Source organism: Loxodonta africana, chromosome 22 (assembly GCF_030014295.1).
Source record: "Loxodonta africana isolate mLoxAfr1 chromosome 22, mLoxAfr1.hap2, whole genome shotgun sequence".
Classification (NCBI taxonomy): domain Eukaryota; kingdom Metazoa; phylum Chordata; class Mammalia; order Proboscidea; family Elephantidae; genus Loxodonta; species Loxodonta africana.
This window is the reverse complement of record NC_087363.1, coordinates 9,605,110-9,622,205: the sequence shown is the minus strand read 5'-3', so window position 1 is coordinate 9,622,205 and position 17,096 is coordinate 9,605,110. Positions and strand designations below refer to the sequence as shown.

At 47.1% G+C, this 17,096-nt stretch overlaps 1 protein-coding gene across 7 annotated transcripts in view; it reads right to left on the bottom strand.

Annotated features, from left to right (window-relative positions):
• Window positions 1-17,096, bottom strand: part of CADPS (calcium dependent secretion activator) — a 580,697-nt gene that overhangs the window by 213,304 nt on the left and 350,297 nt on the right. For all 7 annotated transcript variants that reach the window (XM_064274284.1, XM_064274283.1, XM_064274286.1 and 4 more), the window contains one exon: window positions 7,258-7,369. In XM_064274284.1, the coding sequence (XP_064130354.1) occupies window positions 7,258-7,369 (112 nt within the window). The remainder of the gene's footprint in view (window positions 1-7,257; window positions 7,370-17,096) is intronic.

The following is a 17,096-nucleotide window of genomic DNA, read 5'->3' as shown; positions in this document are numbered from 1 at the left end:
GTGTGTCAGAGTAGAACTGTGCCTGCAGGTCCTTCATGGCAACCCCACGTGTGTCGGAGTAGACCTGTGCCTGCAGGTCCTTCATGGCAACCCCACGTGTGTCAGAGGAGACCTGTGCCTACAGGTCCTTCGTGGCAACCCCACGTGTGTCAGAGTAGAACTGTGCCCTGCAAGTGCTTCATGGCAGCCCCACCTCTGTCAGAGTAGAACTGTGCCCTGCAGGTCCTTCATGGCAGCCCCACGTCTGGCAGAGTAGAACTGTGCCCTGCAGGTCCTTCATGGCAGCCCCACGTCTGGCAGAGTAGAACTGTGCCCTGCAGGTCCTTCATGGCAGCCCCCCGTGTGTCAGAGGAGAACTGTGCTCCAGAAGGTCCCAGTGGCTGACTTTTTTAAGACGTAGATCACCAGGCCTTTCTCCTGAAGCACCTGTGGGTAGACTTGAACCACCAACCTTTTGGTTAGCAGCTAAGTGCTTTAACCATTTGCTCCACTGTTAAAGATAAAACCCATGGCCGTTGATTTGATTCTGACTCATAGCAACACGACAGGATAGAGTAGAACTGCCCCGTAGGACTCCCAAGGCTGTGGATTTTTGCAGAAGCAGGCTGCCAGATCTTTCTCCCGTAGAGGGGCTGATGGGTTTGAACCACCCACCTTTTGGTTAGCAGACAAGCCCTTTAATCACTGCATCACCAGGGTTCCTCGTTAATGGTCCAGAAAAATCAAACTCATTGCGTCTATTTGATTCTGACTCAGAGTGACCCCACAGGACAGAGTAGAACTGGCCCACAGGGTTTTCAAGGCTGTAAATCTGCACGGAAGCAGGCTGCCCCATCTTCCTCCTGTGGAGTGGCTGGTGGGTTCAAACCACCAACTTTTTGGTTAGCAGCTGAGCACTTAACTGTTGCACCACAAGGACTGCTTCCCTCAAGATACTGACCAGTCTATCAATGCCACCCCAAATGTATCACGTCCTACATTCTGAGGCCTCAGCCTCTGGGGGATGGAAGGGAAGCTGCAGACGCCAGGGAAGCTGGCTCTCGGTTCTGCACCAGTTTGGCTTGAGTGGTGAAGGAGAGTGTGATGTACTGGGAAGCAAGGAGTGGGAGGGACTGGTAAGAGAAACCCCGGCCAAGGCCAGAACAGCAGCAGAAAAGGTCCGTGGCCTCCTCCTGCTCCTGCCCATTTGGCAAAATCAAAATGGGAGTGGCACTCTGGGCACCTGGAGCTCGTTAACAGGCCTCCCACCATATGGATTCTGGGCACGTTTCCCACTAGCAATATGGCGTCCATTCACCGATGCAAATGGCCGCCGCTCGTTACTGACTGCCCCACAAAGACTTCTTCTCCCACGTGGTGGCTCCCCGGGGGATGCCTTTTCTGCAAGGTGGGTGGGGAAGTCACTGCAGCCCTCCATCTCTGTCTCCACCCTGCCACGCACCCCCAGGCCCTCGACTCCTTTGTACGTCGGCCTCCTGAATTATGAGGGTCCTTCCGGGGGCACATGTGCCCCGAGACCAGACACCCCATCTGGACATTCCAGGCTGCTAACCAAGCACCTCATCATCTCGCCGTCATGGCCCATGTGTGCTGAGCTTTGATGTGGGGTGCTGACGTGGGAACCATGCCGTCCTATTTGGCACACTGCATTCCAGCCAGCCTTGGCTTCCCCGAGTGATCTGAGCACCCAGATGGCTCCTTCCGGGAGACTGCCCTTTTCCCCACCATTACCTGGCTGACTCCCTGCAGACTCACCTAGTAGCTTGTCCTGTGCCCCTCGGAGGGCTACGTCCCCTTGCTATGTTCTCACGTGCCTCAGCAGAGCAATCGCCAGGCTGTACTAATTTTCCCGTCCCACGTCTGTGTCCCTGAAGCTTCGTGAGGTTAAGGGGTTCTGCCTGTCTTGAGTCCTGCTGTCTCTGTGCACGACACATACGACGGAACACAGCAGCCCACACTCACACCGGCTGAAGAAAAGTCTGACGGTATTGCCAAGCCGGCAATGGCTGGGGCCATAGGCACCCTTGTATGCAGTTTGTGGAGGGATTCGCTGCTGTGTGCTCTTCAGAGAGTAATTCGGTTCTATCTGCCCACGTTCGAGTTTCACTGGGCAGAATTTTTTTTTTTTTTAACTTATAGGTATGCACATGTATGTGCAAAGAGATAAATTCAAGGCTATTCACTGAGGCATCATTTATATAGTCACAGACTGGAAACAATCTAAAAATTCACATTAGAGGACTCAGTAAGTAAAGCATGTTACAGCCACGCAAAACAGGTTTGCTCTGAGTCGGAGTCAACTCAAGGCAGCGGGTCTGGCTTGGGTGTTTTGAGAGCTACACAGCTGTGAAAAAAGGAGGAAGGGCAGCATGGGCTGTGGCGGACTAGTCTCCAAATATCCTGATATTCAAGCAAAGTACAGTGAAGTCGGCACATAGTACCTTCAAATTGTGCTTTCTGTTTTTTAAAGAAGGGTATATACACGTATGCATGTACGCACAAAGTGTCTGGGAAGGATACACAATAAATTAAGGTCCCTGGGTGCTGCAAATGGTTTGTGCTTGACAACTAACCTAAGGCCTGGTGGTTTGAACCCACACAGCTGCGGAAGAAAGACCTAGCAATCTGCTTCTGTAAAGACTGCAGCCAAGAAAACCCTAGGGATCAGCTATGCTGACTCAACGGCTATGGGTTTGGTTTTGGTTTACAGGATAAATTAAAAACAAGGCTTTTCTCTAGAAAGGAGTGCTTGGGGGATATCCCTGTCCCTTAGGGATATTAAACTACTTGTATGGTTTTATTTTTATTTTCATTTTTTTACAATGTGCATGAATTACTTTTTCCATTAAAAAGGTTAATAAAAGTGAGACAAACTACAAGCCTTTGGGTGAATAAACATCATACCTGGATTAAGAATGTGGCCGTGACTTGCTGAGCTCAGAAAGCGTCAGAGTCTACAGACACTCTCCCAGGGGTCCCCCAGATCACCTCACTCTTAAAGAGAGTACTGCTCACTCATTCAGTGGCTGTCCGTGGAGGCGCTGGAGGGAGAGGGCGCCCCAGCCAACACAAGGGCCTGACAGACCAGCTCCACAACTGCTGGTGGGAAATTTCTTTGGTACCAAACAAGAGTAAACTAGTATCTGGGAGAATATATAACGATCTGGAGGAGAGAGCGCCTAAGGAAGTGAGTGGCTGTGCAGGGCACTGGCAAGCTTGAGGTCTACATTACAATAGCAGAGCCTGTGGCTACATTTTTGCTTAGGGACAATGTTGCAGCAAGTAAATTCCGACTCATAGCAACCCCATGTGACAGAGTAGAACTGCCCCATAAGGTTTCCTAGTCTGTAATCTTTCTGGGGATGCCTGGTAGCGCAGCGGTTAAGAGCTCGGCTGCTAACCAAAAGGTTGGCAGTTCCAATCCACTAGCTGCTCCTTGGAAACCCTATGTGGGCAGTTCTACTCTGTCATATAGGGGTGCTATGAGTCAGAATCAACCTTGGTGGCAACGGGTTTTTGGTTAGTCTTTCCAGGAGCAGATCGCCAAGTCTTTTCTCCCACTGAGTGCTTAACCACCACGCCACCAGGATTCCTTAGGGACAACAGTGTAGTGAAGAGAGCCTGGAGGTGAGTCAACATCACTCCTGGCAAGTGACTCACTTGTCTGGGCCTCGGTTTCCTCCTCTGTGTAAGAGGAGTAACAACTGCACCCAGCTTGTTTGGGTTATGGTGAGGGATCAACAAGGAGAGGCACACGGAGTCCTTAGGACAGTGGTCGGTGTATGACTCACAGATCTCAGCTAGCGGGGTGGCTCTGGGAAAGTTCCCTACTCTCATTGAATCTGTTTTCTCATCTATAAAATAACAGGGTTTGAACAGCCCCCTGGATTTTGGCTTTTCTGAGTGGGAAGAGATTTGAGACACTGATGAGCCTGTGGACTAGAGAGTCTAGAAGAATGCACATCTGCAGACAATTTCCAGGGGATCACGGGCCCTTGAAGCTCAACTACAGGCCCAGGTGCGACATTCCTGGATGGTGGGTTATACTTGTCCCATCAACACTGATACCCTGGGTCCCTGAGTTGCTCACAGTTCTCAACAACCGCTTTCACGGAAAAATGAAAGTTTAAAGAAAAATGAAAGGCAGGCCATTTTCCTCACTCTACGTTCATGGGTAGCACAAATGCTTTGTACTCAACTTGGAGTTGGCAGTCTGAAACCACCCAGTGGCACCAGGGAAGAAAGGCCTGGCGACCTGCTTCCATAAAGATTACAGCCGAAAAAACCCTAAGGAACAGTTCTCTTCTGTAACATGCGGGGTCTTCATGAGTTGGAATTGATTCAGTGCAACAAGTTTTCTTTTTGTATGTGTGTCTCTCTTTCCCTAGATGTAGAAATAAATACTTGTCATTTCTCAAAGGAGCCCTCGTGGTGCAGTGGTTAAAGAGCTCAGCTGCTAGCCAAAAGGTCAGTGGTTTGAACCTACCAGCTGCTCCGCGGGAGAAAGATATGGTAGTTTGCTTCCATAAATAGTCCATAAATATTCACAGTCCCTTTGGAGCAGTTCTACTCTGTCCTATAGGGTTGCTATGAGTTGGAATTGACTTGATGGCAGTGAGTTTGGCTTTCTTGTATTTCTCAAAGAAAACAGCTAAACCTCTTCTCCTTTTTCACCTTCCTTTCCGTGCCTAAAAGTCCACACTGTTTTTGTTGTCAGCCTTGTTTACTTTTTGTTTTACCTCCATCTGTGGTCTATGTCCTAGTAGAATGATTCTGGGTCACTTCTCCAGATTAAAGTGAGATTGAGGAAGTGGGAAAAAAAAAAGCACGGGAAATGTGTTCCTGCTGGTGTTGTTAGGCGTGTGTGTGCCTGTGCACTTGTCTAAGGGTGAGTGCTCTTCACTCTAAGGACTGAATCAGAGGCTCAGAGAGGTTAAATGACTTGGCCAAGGTCACACAGCTATTAGGAGGGGTTATGCATTCAACCAGGATGAAACAAAATTTATTGAAAGTCTGTATGTTGGCAACAGAGAAACCCTGATGGAGCAGGAGAGCTACGGGATGCAGACCTTAAATTCTTGTAAAAAGACCAGACTTAATGGTCTGACTGAAACTAGAAGGACCCTGGAGGCCATGGTTCCCAGACCTTCTGTTAGCCCAAGACTGGAACCATTTTTAAAGCCAACTCTTCAGACAGGGATTGAACTGGACTATGGGATAGAAAATGATATTGGTGAGGAGTGGGCTTCTTGGCTGAAGCAGATACATGAGACTGTGGGCAGCTCCTGTCTGGAGGGGAGATGAGAGGGCAGAGGGGGTCAGAGGCTGGCTGAATGGACATGAAAATAGAGAGTGGAGAGAAGTTTGTTGTCTCATTAGGGGGCGAGCAACCAGGAGTACATAGCAAGGTCTATATAAATTTTTGTATGAAAAAAAAAAAATGAGAGGCTGGCTTGATTTGTGAACTTTCACTTAAAGCACAATTAAAGAAAAAGAAAAAAAAGAAAGTCTATGTGTTGGGCTCTGGGTACAGGCTGGTGAACAAAATAGTTCAGGTTTCTATCCCCATGAAGTTTTTATAGACCGATGAGGGAGACAGAAACCAAAACCCTGTAAATTTTCTTTCTCTCTTGCTCATTTGCGGTAAGTTCAGGGAGCGCATGAACAGGGGCCCAGAGCGCGAATGAAGCAGAAAGAGCTGTAGGAAAGGGCTCTCCCAGGAGGGGGCAGGACGCAGAAAAGGAGGCAGCCTTTTGAAGAGCTGGGGAGGAGAAGGTTCCAGGCAGAGAGAAAGCTCCCTGAGCTGGGAAAGAATTTGGTTTATTTGAGGAGCTGAAATCTGGCCAGTCATGCTGGGGCATGGTGGCTGAGGGGGGTGTGGCAGCAGACTAGGCTGAAGAGGTGGGCAGGGGCCAGCTCACCCGAGTCCTTGCGGACTGTGCTAAAGGGTTCAGGTTTGATTGTAAGAGCAGTGTGGGGTCACGGAAGCCTTTTAAGCAAGCAAGAGACAAGTCTAATTTAGGTTGTAAAAACCCTACTGGCTGCTTGGTGCAGAGTCGACTGCAGAGGTGCGAGAAGGAATACTGACTCTATTACCTCTGCTGTTACCAAAGAGGGTGGTACAACCTCCAGGGGTGTTTCAGAAATGTTGGGGACATTTCTGGTGGACGGAATAATTGGTGCTGGGCTCTACTGACATTTAACGGGCGATGCTCAGGGATGCTAAACACCCTGCAGTGTGTAAGATGGTCCTCTCCAGTGTGGTCATCCTAGGTCCCAGCTGGCTCCTGAATATTCCCATCAGATCTTAACAGAGGTAGAACACTTGCTCATAATTAGCTGAGTCTAGATACTAACTTCTTTTGCATATAAGCACAAAGTATTTCTGCCGCTTTTCCAGGAAAGTCATGGAAACTTTACCAATGGCTGTTTACCATTTCAGAAAATCACACTACTGGCAATCAGGCTTTTGAGCCCCCAACTCAGTGGGTTTTTGGAGGCGTCACGTTCGCCAGTGACTCTCCATGCGGAGGCGAGCCAAGCACTGCTTGTTTAGGCCTTCTAGCACAGAGGTATCTGTGTATTTACATATGGACATCATTATTTTATTACCAGCTACTTTTCTTTTAGTTCTCCTTTATATTAGGTAAGAGTCCATACTATGACAGAGCCCCGGGCGGTGCAAATCCTTAATGTGCCGAACTGTTAAGTGAAAGATTGGAGGTTCAAGTCCGCCCAGAGGCACCTCAGAAAAAGGCGTGGAGATTTACTTCCTCAAAAAAAATCATCCTTTGAAAACCTTACGGAGCAGAGTTTACTCTGACACACGTGGGTTTGCCATGAGTTAAAGTTGACTTGGTTGACTCGGTGACAACTAGTTTTTTCTGAATATTATGAGATTCTGTTGATTTTAAAATTAGAGGAGTAGGTTTGTTAAATTAAGAATTCACTTCAGGATAGTAAAGGGGCATTATGAGTCTTTGCTATGAAAGGCTGTTTGGGTCTGAAGGTGTGAGGACCCTGCTCTGACTTCTGCAGTGTACACTACTATTAGCCAGATTTACAGATGAGAACCTGAGGTTTGGAGAGGTGGAGGGACTTGCCCAAAGTCACACAGCCAATAAGGAGTGGAGCCTTGCTTGTCACCTCTTGGCATTGCTGCCTTTTGGTGACCCAGGCTCTGGTGACTTGACTCAGGCACTCTGGGGCACTTGCCCTCCAGCTCTGTTGAATTCCCCTTGAACAGGAAGCGCTCACCCGTCCGAGCTCCTTGTCTTCCAAGGCCAGGACACCGGTGCTCTCTGTGAACAGCTTCACCTTCACGGCGGGCAGTGCGTGGGTTGTCGAGAAGTCACCCTGGGTACCCCAACTGTGGACAGAATCAGAGAAAGACAGTGTGGACACCTCTGGCTTGACAGTGCTCAACTCAGTGGCCTTCTTCCCCGGGCCAGGTGAACGCAGGGTTAACCTCAGGCAGCGCTGGCTGTCACATCCCCCTCCCCTTCCCTCCAAAGCTGCCAGAGTGACAAAAAGTGTTAATTAACTTGTTAGGCAAATGCAGACAGATGCTCAGAAGTTGCCAGGATCTTCACAGAGTACTAGAAGGAATCACTTGGAATTAGCATGAAATCAAGTTGGTGAGAACTTTCCCCAAGTATTTGTTATACCTACAAGCAATTATTCTAAGGCAATCACTAACTTCTCATTATTCTTTGAATCAATCTTTAGTTCTTAGAAACTGCACTTCTAGAAATGGTTCTTCATTTGGTCCAAGGCAACATCTGACCTTAAAATGAGACCTCAGCCGTAGCTGGGGCAGGAAGCCCTGTTTCCACTGGCATTGAGAGACCACTAAGTAAAGGGTCATGAATGCAGCTCAGCACTGTCCAGGAGGGCTTGGAGGCAGAAGGATCAGGATATGGGAAATGCCATTCCCTGCCCACTGGTCTGTGGGTATCAGAGTCGAAGGTCTCCCCAGAGGAGAGCCTGGTTTATTCAGCATTTGGGCAGAGAGCCAGGCTTGGCTGATCTGAGCCCCTAAAGGGCCCCTCAGACTGTGTCTTCATTCATTCGTCATTATTCTTACAGAGCTGTGTCCATCTTTTCTGTACCTGCAATTGGAGTGGTCTTCCAGAAGTGTAATCTGGATTGCACTGAGCCCCTGCCCTAAACTCTTCTAGGGCCTCTGTCCCATTGCACTCAGGCTGCAATCTCGCCCCCAGTCATCTGCTCCAGTTTCAGGGCTCCTGAGTCTTTCCCCTCAGGGGTGCCGCATGCACAGCTCCCTGTCACCAATGCTTATCGCCAGCCCACTTTCACCTGGTGACCTCTTCAGGTCCCAGCTTAAATACCACTTTCCCACAGAAGATGTCCCTTGATCGCTCAGTCTAACTTTGGTTCCAGTTAAATCTATTTAACATACTGTTTAATTTTTCTTCCTAGCCAGCACTTGGTTTATAATTCACTTTGCATGACTGGTTAATAGCTGAATCCGCTAGTATTCTGTAAGCCTCAGAAGAACAGGGACTGTGGGTTTTGTTTATGTTGTATACTCAGTACTTAGCACAGTGCTCGGCACAGAGAAGGCACTTAATAAATATTTGTTGAATGAACGAATGATGCCAAATACATGTTCTTTCTCAGAATTAGGGAATACCATAGATAGGATTTCATATATAGACTTCGCAACTGAACCATTTTAAAATGTAAATTGTTGGCTACTGTGAGTTTAAAATGTATTGTAAATTTTTACCTATCCAATTCAGAGATATCAGTTACATTCAGTTTTCTGCAACCATGACCACTGTTTCCGAAACATTTTCATCTCCTCAAACCGAAATTCAGTACCCACTAAGCATTAGCTCCTTGCTCCCCACTCCCCCAAACCCCTGTAACCCCATCTACTTTTGTCTCGATGCATTTGCCTAGTTTAGATATTTCATACAAGTGGGGTCATGCAAAGGAGCCCTGGTGGCGTGGTGCTTAAAGCACTCGCCTGCTAATTGAAATGTTGGCAGTTCAAACGCACAGGGGAGAAAGGTGTGGCAGTCTGCTTCCGTAAAGATTATAGCCTTGGAAACCCAAGGGGGGCAGTTCCACTCTGTCCTATAGTGCCACTATAGGGCGGCTGTGAATCAGAATCCGCTAGGTGGCAATGGGTTTGTCATTGGGTCAGGGATCATACAAAATTTGTTCTTCCATGTCTGACTTACTTCACTCAGCACGTCTTCGAGGTTCATCCATGTCATAGTATGTATCAGAATTTCACTTCCCTTTATGACCGAATAATATCCCATTGTACAGACACATTGCATTAAGTTCATCCATTCTTCTGTTGAGGGACACTTGGGTGGCTTCTATCTTTTGGCCATTGTGAATAATGCTGCCATGAGCACTGTGTACCAAGAATCTCTCTCTCAAGCTCATGACTCTATAATGTAACTCTATTATTGAGACTGCATTAGACATTAATTTTTTATTTCATCCCTGATTATTTCCTTGGGATGGATACCCAGATGGGAGATCATTTCTCCATGAATTTATCACTACACATTATGGAGCTCTTGCAATGCTACAGGAGCTGTGCTCACCGATGAAGACGTTCAAAGCTTGGGGTATTGATTCCCAAAATGCTTTCCTCAAAGGAAACAACTGTCCTTCCACCATCAGGGCAAAAAACCCGCTGCCGTCGATTCCATTCCAACTCATAGCGACCCTATACAGGAAAGTACAAATCCCAGGGCTCCTGGCCTGTGCTGGATGTCATTATTCACTTTCCTTTGTCTACTTTGTATTGTTGTTTTCATGGGCATTCATCTGACTACTAGTAGGCTTGAAAGTTTTACCTTGTGTTGGTTGGCCATTTGCATTTTTTCTTTTGTAAAGTATGAAACCTGACTTCTAGTCTTACTGTTGCCCTCAATCAAAGAAAGCACATTAACTCTAAAAGAGGGAACCTGGAGAGAGTTACAAGAGAGGACCAGAACAATGGAGATGAGGGGGAAACAGATCCACGGGGATTTAAAACCAAGAGCCAGTGCCATCGAGTCAAATTCTGACTCATAGTGATGGGGACAGAGTAGAATTGTCCCATTGGGTTTCTAAGGCTATAAGTCTTTATAGAAGCAGACTGCCACATCTTCCTCCCACAGAGCAGCTGGTGGTCTCAAACCGCCAACCTTTAGGTTAGCAGCCAAGCACTGTAACCACTGTGCCACCACAGGGATTTAAGTGCACGAAAATTATTGAGAAAGCATAATAGGGGTTATAGAGAAAGGGAGAGGGCCTGAAGGAGGACATGAGACAGAGCAAGAAGAAACGGTTTTCAAACACAACAGCAAAACATTAGATATACAGACAGAAACCCCTAACGATCATCAGCAGCTGCAGCACACCCTGAGGCTGGGGAGCCTCTTCTAAGCTAAAGTGACAAGCCATGGGATCTTGAGCCCGGCATCCTTAGTTCAAATCCCTGCTTAGTCACTGGGAGGCACGGGGCAAGTTAACTAACACCCCATGCCTGGGTATTCTCAGCTTTGAGTTCATTTCACAGAGCAGTTGTAGAGCAAATGGCTGGGTGCTTGGCATAGGACAAGGACCCAACAAATTGAGGCTACCTTCCCCAGACAGGAACCATTCCCGAGGCCAACTCTTCAGACAGGGATTGGACTGGACCATAAGACAGAAAATGATACTGGTGAGGAGTGAACTTCTTGGCTCATGTAGACACATGAGACTATGTGGGCAGCTCCTGTCTGGAGGGGAGATGAGAAGACAGAGGGGGACAGGAGCTGGTTGAAAGGACACAGGGAATACAGGGTGGAGAGGAGGAGTGTGCTGTTACATCAGGGGGAGAGCAGCTAGACTTACATGTGTATACAGTTTTGTGTGAGAGAGTGACTTGAATTGTAAGCTTTCACTTAAAGCACAATTAAAAAAAAATTTAGGCTCCGTTACCTTCCCAAAATAAAGTCACATGCTCCAGCAATAATGATAATCATGACTATTTGACATCATCCATTCAACGCATATTTATGAAGCATCTGCTAAGTCTCTGAGCCTGTGCTAAGCTCTGGGGATACGACAGCAAGCAAGATGGACACTGGTGAATAGTCAGTAAAACTGTTATTATTGTTTCCATTTCACAGATGGGAACACTGAGAAGAAACTCAAGACCCTGCCCATGTTATCCCAGTGAATTGTGGCAGAGTTGGCCAGAACCCAAATCTCTGAATTCCCAGTGTGCAGCCCTTGCTGAGTCTTGTCATGATCATCACTAACGAGCATTGCTAATGATTAGCAACGCTGACAAAAACCACAACTGTTAATTCATTATTTATGATAAACGATGCTGTTAATACTAGGTCATGGGGAGGGGAAGATTCCTGCTGGAAATCAACAGAGCTACACAATGAGAAGTTTTAACACTGAGCCACAAAGCAGAGACTGTGAGCCCAGCGGCCCCGGGTACCCCTGCTGTATCCCCATGAAACTCTATCCTGGGGCCTGGCTCTTGGGGATTTCCTGGCCTGCTCAGTGGAAACTAACCCAGTCCTACGTGAACCCCTGCTGCTGGCCAAGGATGCTCAGCTCATCAGCGTTTAACATGACTCAGACCTTGGAGCAGTGCGAGGCCACCAGGACCCCGTCAGAGAGGAACCGGGCTGTGTCAGCTGGACGCAGTTCAAGCCGCAGGAGGCTGCCTTGACAGCCCCATCCATCTGGACCTGAGTCTCTGCCTTTCCACCAGGCCTGCAGCCATGCTTTTGGCTTCCCACCATGACTCCTGGCTCACCTCAAGTTGTTAGGTCACTCCTGAATCACAATTTATCCTTAGATTTCAAAATGGTAAACCAGCCCAGTGGCACAGACAAGAAGAAAATGTTCCCCTGTCTAATGAGAACTGGCTACACGATTTACAGGGCCCAGTGCAAATGGAAATGTGGCCTCTTTGGTCAAAATGCAGGGAAAAAGGTGCCATCAAAGGTACTAAAACAGAAAGCATTTTTCTCTTTCATGAGTGTCTCCTCTGCTCAGACACACGCTTCTCATTACATCAGATCTCACTTATAAAACATGAGTTCAAAGATCAAATTACCAAGAATTCCGAGATGGTGACAACAGACTGTTAAGCCAAACATGGGGTCTTTCTGAGCCTGGGGCCCTGAGCAACTGCACAGTCCACACGTTCTGCTCGTGAAGCCTACACTGTCTCGGCCATTCCAGCTTCGTTAGTCTTTAAAGATCACCTTGTTGTTGTTGTTAGCTGCTGACCAGTCAGCCCCCGACTCATGGGGACCCCATGAACATCAGAAAGACACACTGCTCAGTCCTGCACCATCCCATGATTGGTTGGAAGGTCAATTGTGATCCATAAGCTTTCCGCTGGCTGATTTTCAGAAGTAGTTTGCCAGGCCTTTTTTCCTAGTCTGTCTTAGTCTGGAAGCTCCGCTGAAACTTGTTCAGCATCGGAGCAACACACCAGCCTCCACTGACAGACGGGCGGTGGCTGAGTCTGAGGTGCGCTGGCCAGGAACTGAACCCAGGTCTCCAGCAGAGAAGATGAGAATTCTACCACTGAACCACCCACGACTGCCTTCTTTAGCCTGGTGAGTCTGAACTGAGGCTGGGAAATGCAGTGGGTATTGGCTGCCACTGGCTACAGAGATTGAGCTCGGTGCAAACTACGTCCAGCTTCATTTCATAGGAGCACCTAGGAAGTTTAATTATCAGCATTCTTCACTGTTCCTCTCCCCTACGGGAAAAAAAAGACATGAAAATGTCCATTCTTTGTCTTTCTTTTTCCAGCCATGGAGAGACCTGGCTATCTTTATATAACAAAACAGCTAACATTTATGCAGTGATTACTATGTACCGGGCACAAATGCTAATCTTTATAAAAATGTTATATGGTGATACACATATATTATCATTTTAAACCCTCTTGACCACTCTGTGACTTGCCTTTAATTATCACCCACTTAGTTACAGATAAGGAAACTGAGGCTCAGGGAGGCTAGATAATGTCCCCAGAGTCATACAGGGTAAGGGGCAGTCCGGCTCCACAACCCAAACCCCTAACCATGCCACCATTTTGCCTCCCACCTGTCCCACCTGCTTACTCCTTGGTGCCTTGAACCAGTTAACATCAGTTACCTTTGAATCTCAAAGGGAGAATGCCATTTCGAGACTCTTTGGGGCTCTGGGCCGCTCTGCTCCTAAGTCTGAATTTGTTTCATGTATTCAGTCTACTTTCCAGAGTGGTACATTTGTGGAATCACAAAGACAAATCAGCCAGCAGGGGAGGCTTCAGAAACCTTGGCCTCTTGGTGGGACCACAAGTTGATACATGAACCTGTCTCTCATGGTTGCATTTTCCTCTACCCGTTACTTTTTCCCTTCCTGTGCAATGGACTGTGCCTGTTAAGATGAATACCTCTTCTTAAAAGTTTCCCAGAACTGAAATAAAACTGAACTTTGATTTGAAACAATCAGAGGCTGATCGTATTGACTGTCAGCAGAGGCTGGGGAGGTTAGCTGATGGAACATCCCTCTGAACACAAGGCGGATAAAGTAAAATGGGTTCGACACTCCCCTTCTGCGACCCCACCACATCTACTGCTGCACTCCCACTGTACGGCTTGCTTACCAAAATGCTAACATAAAAAACCCAAAAAAACAAACCCCTTGCTGTCGAGTTGATTCAGACTCATAGCGACCCTACAGGATAGGGCTGAACTGCCCCGTAGAGTTTCTAAGCAGCGCCTGGTGGGTACAAACTGCTGACCTTTTGATTATCAGTCATAGCACTTAACCACTACGCCACCGGGGTTTCCATGCTAACGATAGCCGTCAATTATTGAGTCCTTATGTTTGCCAGCTGCTCGGTTGGGTGCTTTTCTTTAATTACCTTTTTGACAACTCTAGGAGGTATATTCTGTTATTATCCCTACTTTGTAAATAGAAAAATGAGGGCTTGGGGAGGTTACGTAACTAGGCCAGGGTCTCAGGCTATCACAGAGCTGGGCTTCCAACCCAGTTGCTGACCCCAATGCCCAAGCATGAAGCCACAGGGCTGTACTGCCTCTCAATAATGCATAATACAGTACTACAGTGTAGTTTGACAATTATCCTTGTGTGTCTCTGTTTTCCTTTCTAGACAATGAACACCTCAAGGGAAACCAAACCAGCTACCACCGAGTTGATTCCAAATCATGGTGACCTCATGTGTGCAGAGAAGACCTGCACTCCATAGGGTTTTCAAGGTTGTGATCTTTTGGAAGCAGAACGCCATGCCTTTCTTCCAAGGTGCCTCTGGGTGGGTTTGAACCGCCAACCTTTTGGCTATTAGTAGAGTCTTAACCAGTTGCACCACCCTGGGACTCAAGAGCAAGGACCACTTTTTTTTTTTGGATTTTCTGCAACCAGCACGGGGCCTAGAACACAATAAATATTTGTTTAACGACGAGGAAGAAGTGAGACATTCAGAAAAGCCATGTCACCAAATTCAGAGAACTGTGGAGAGATGAGACACAGGAGGTAACCAAGGGTGTGGCTGCCCCTTGAGGTCACCTGAGGGCTTTATATCCTTGAGGATGAGATGGCTTTCAGGAGCACACCGACTCTGTGAAGTGCATACAATGGCTGCCAGTATGCAGTGGAGACTCAGAGCACAGTAGCAACCGCAGCACTCTGGGGAGAAGACGTAGGTCCTGGAGGGCCAAGGTGTCAGCTCATGAGGCCGAGGACTAGAAGCACTGTGGATGCCCATGGGTATAATGCTGGAAAGTGACGCTGAGTTATCAGCTATTACTATTACTTCTCCACCACCCGTCTGTCAGTTTGTCGTACTGTGATAGCTTGTGTGTTTCTGCAATGGTGGAAGCTCTGTTACCGGTAACTCGAATACCAGCAGGGTCATCCATGGTGGACAGGCTTCAGCAGGGCTTCCAGACTAAGGCAGACCAGGAGAAAAGTCTGAGGATCTAGTTCCGAAAATTAGCCAGTAAGGACCTTACGGACCACAACAGAACATTGTCCCATAGAGCTCTGGAAGGTGAGCACCCCAGGTTGGAAGGCCCGCAAAACACACAGTGGCTGCAACAATGGATGCAAACGTACCCATGATCCTAAAGATGACACATGACTGGGCAATAGTTTATTCCATTACACACAGGGTCACCATGAGTCAGAGCTGATTTGAGGGCAACTAACAACTAACAACGAGGATTACTTTTCATCTTTACAGTCATAAGCATAGAAGCATAGACTCTAGAAATGCCATCACTCACAACGGCACCTCCAAATATGAAGGAACGTGTGTCTCTGTTCCAACACAAACCCTTTTTCAAAGAAGGTGGGGGATAAGCAGATGTACAGTCAAGCCCCGTGTGGGACCGGATGAAGCTCCGACTTCCACTGCTTAGGAATCAGGCCTATAATTACCCTTCATCTCTCCCTTCACTTAGGAAATGCTTCCTGAATGCCTACCTTGTACAAATCACTGTATTAGGTGCTGCCGTGGATCCACAGGTGAGTGAGATATAAGCTCTGCCCTTATGGATATGACATCTACTGGGGAGACACCACGTGAAGAAATGATAACATTTCTTACTCAGAGTGAGAGTGAGCCTCAGCTTGCACATCTATAAATTGGGAATAAGAATAGTAACGGCCCCAAAAGGTTGATGCAAGGATTAAGTAAGAGATAAGCATCTACATATATAGTATTTAACTCAATACCTAAGCACATGGCACTAAAAAATGTAAGCCTTTCATTTTCTGATTATAGACCAGGGGTTGACAAACTATGGCTCAGAGGCTAAATCCAGTCTGTCGCCTGTTTAAGTACAGCTCACGAGCTAAGAATGGTTTTTACAGTTTCCAATGGTTGAAAATGACCAAAAGAAAGAAAAATAATGTTTTGTGCCGCTTGAAAATTGTATGCAATTCAAATTTCACTGTCCATAAATAAAGTTGTATTAGAACACAGCTATGTTCAGTGGTTTACCTGTTGTCAATGGCTGCTTTCGCGCTACATCGGCAGAGTTCAGTAGTTGCAACAGAGACCGTATGGCCAACAAGGCTAACATATTACCCTCCAGATCTGACCCCTGTTTTAAACAGTAATTTAGCTGGCTCGGCCTAATGGAAATACTTTTATTTTCATTAGCAGATTAGAAGTATGCTCAGCTGAATGCATCCGCGAGAATAAAGCGCACATACTTCACCGTGTGGCAATTCAGTTGGCTGCTGTATGTTCTGCGTGCTACTCTTTCTAGCACTTCTGGCTTATTGGGAAATCGGGGGCTGTGTATCAATGCATGTCAGACACGTGGTGTCCAAATGCTGTTTTGGGATCCACTTGAGCTGGCTGACTCATTCTGTCACACTACATCATTATTGATATCAAATAATAAACATGAGTAGCAGATAATTCATATTTGGGGGTGGAGGTGACTTTTAAAGTCACAGTACATTCGTCATGAGTTCTCCAAACCTATTCCGCAGAGCTGCTGCTTTGAAAGTGAGGACTTTGATCTGGGGGAGAATATGCAGGAGGGGCTATGCCTTGGGGCTGGGTGGGGGGCGGGAGAGGGGGAGAAATAGAGAAGCAAAGCTACCTCGTGCTGTGTGTTTGGAGAGCATCTGCTTCACTGCAATCACATCTCTATTTACTATTTAAAGCCTCTTATTTGCAGAAGCCTCCTCAGACCATATGTTATCAACAAATGTTGCTAATTAAATACACACAGTAATTTTCATTAAAATTTTTCCCCCCATGAACAAAAAACAACATTTGCCACAAAGGGAATATACCTCCCAAAATGACAGTAAACATCCACTGCAAACCTTTGACGACAGAGTGATATTTACCAATGTGTGTGTGTGTGAGCCAAGAACACAGCCACTTCAGGCAAACAGGGACCCTTGGAGAATTGGATTTTCTGCAGGTCCTTGCTGGGGGATGATGTCATTAGTTGCCATGGTGACATGAAGCCGACGGCCATAATTCATGCCACAGAGACAAGATTTACATTTATTCAAGGTATATGGTTCATGTGAGCTGGGTGTTAAATCGGTGCGGTTCGTAAAAT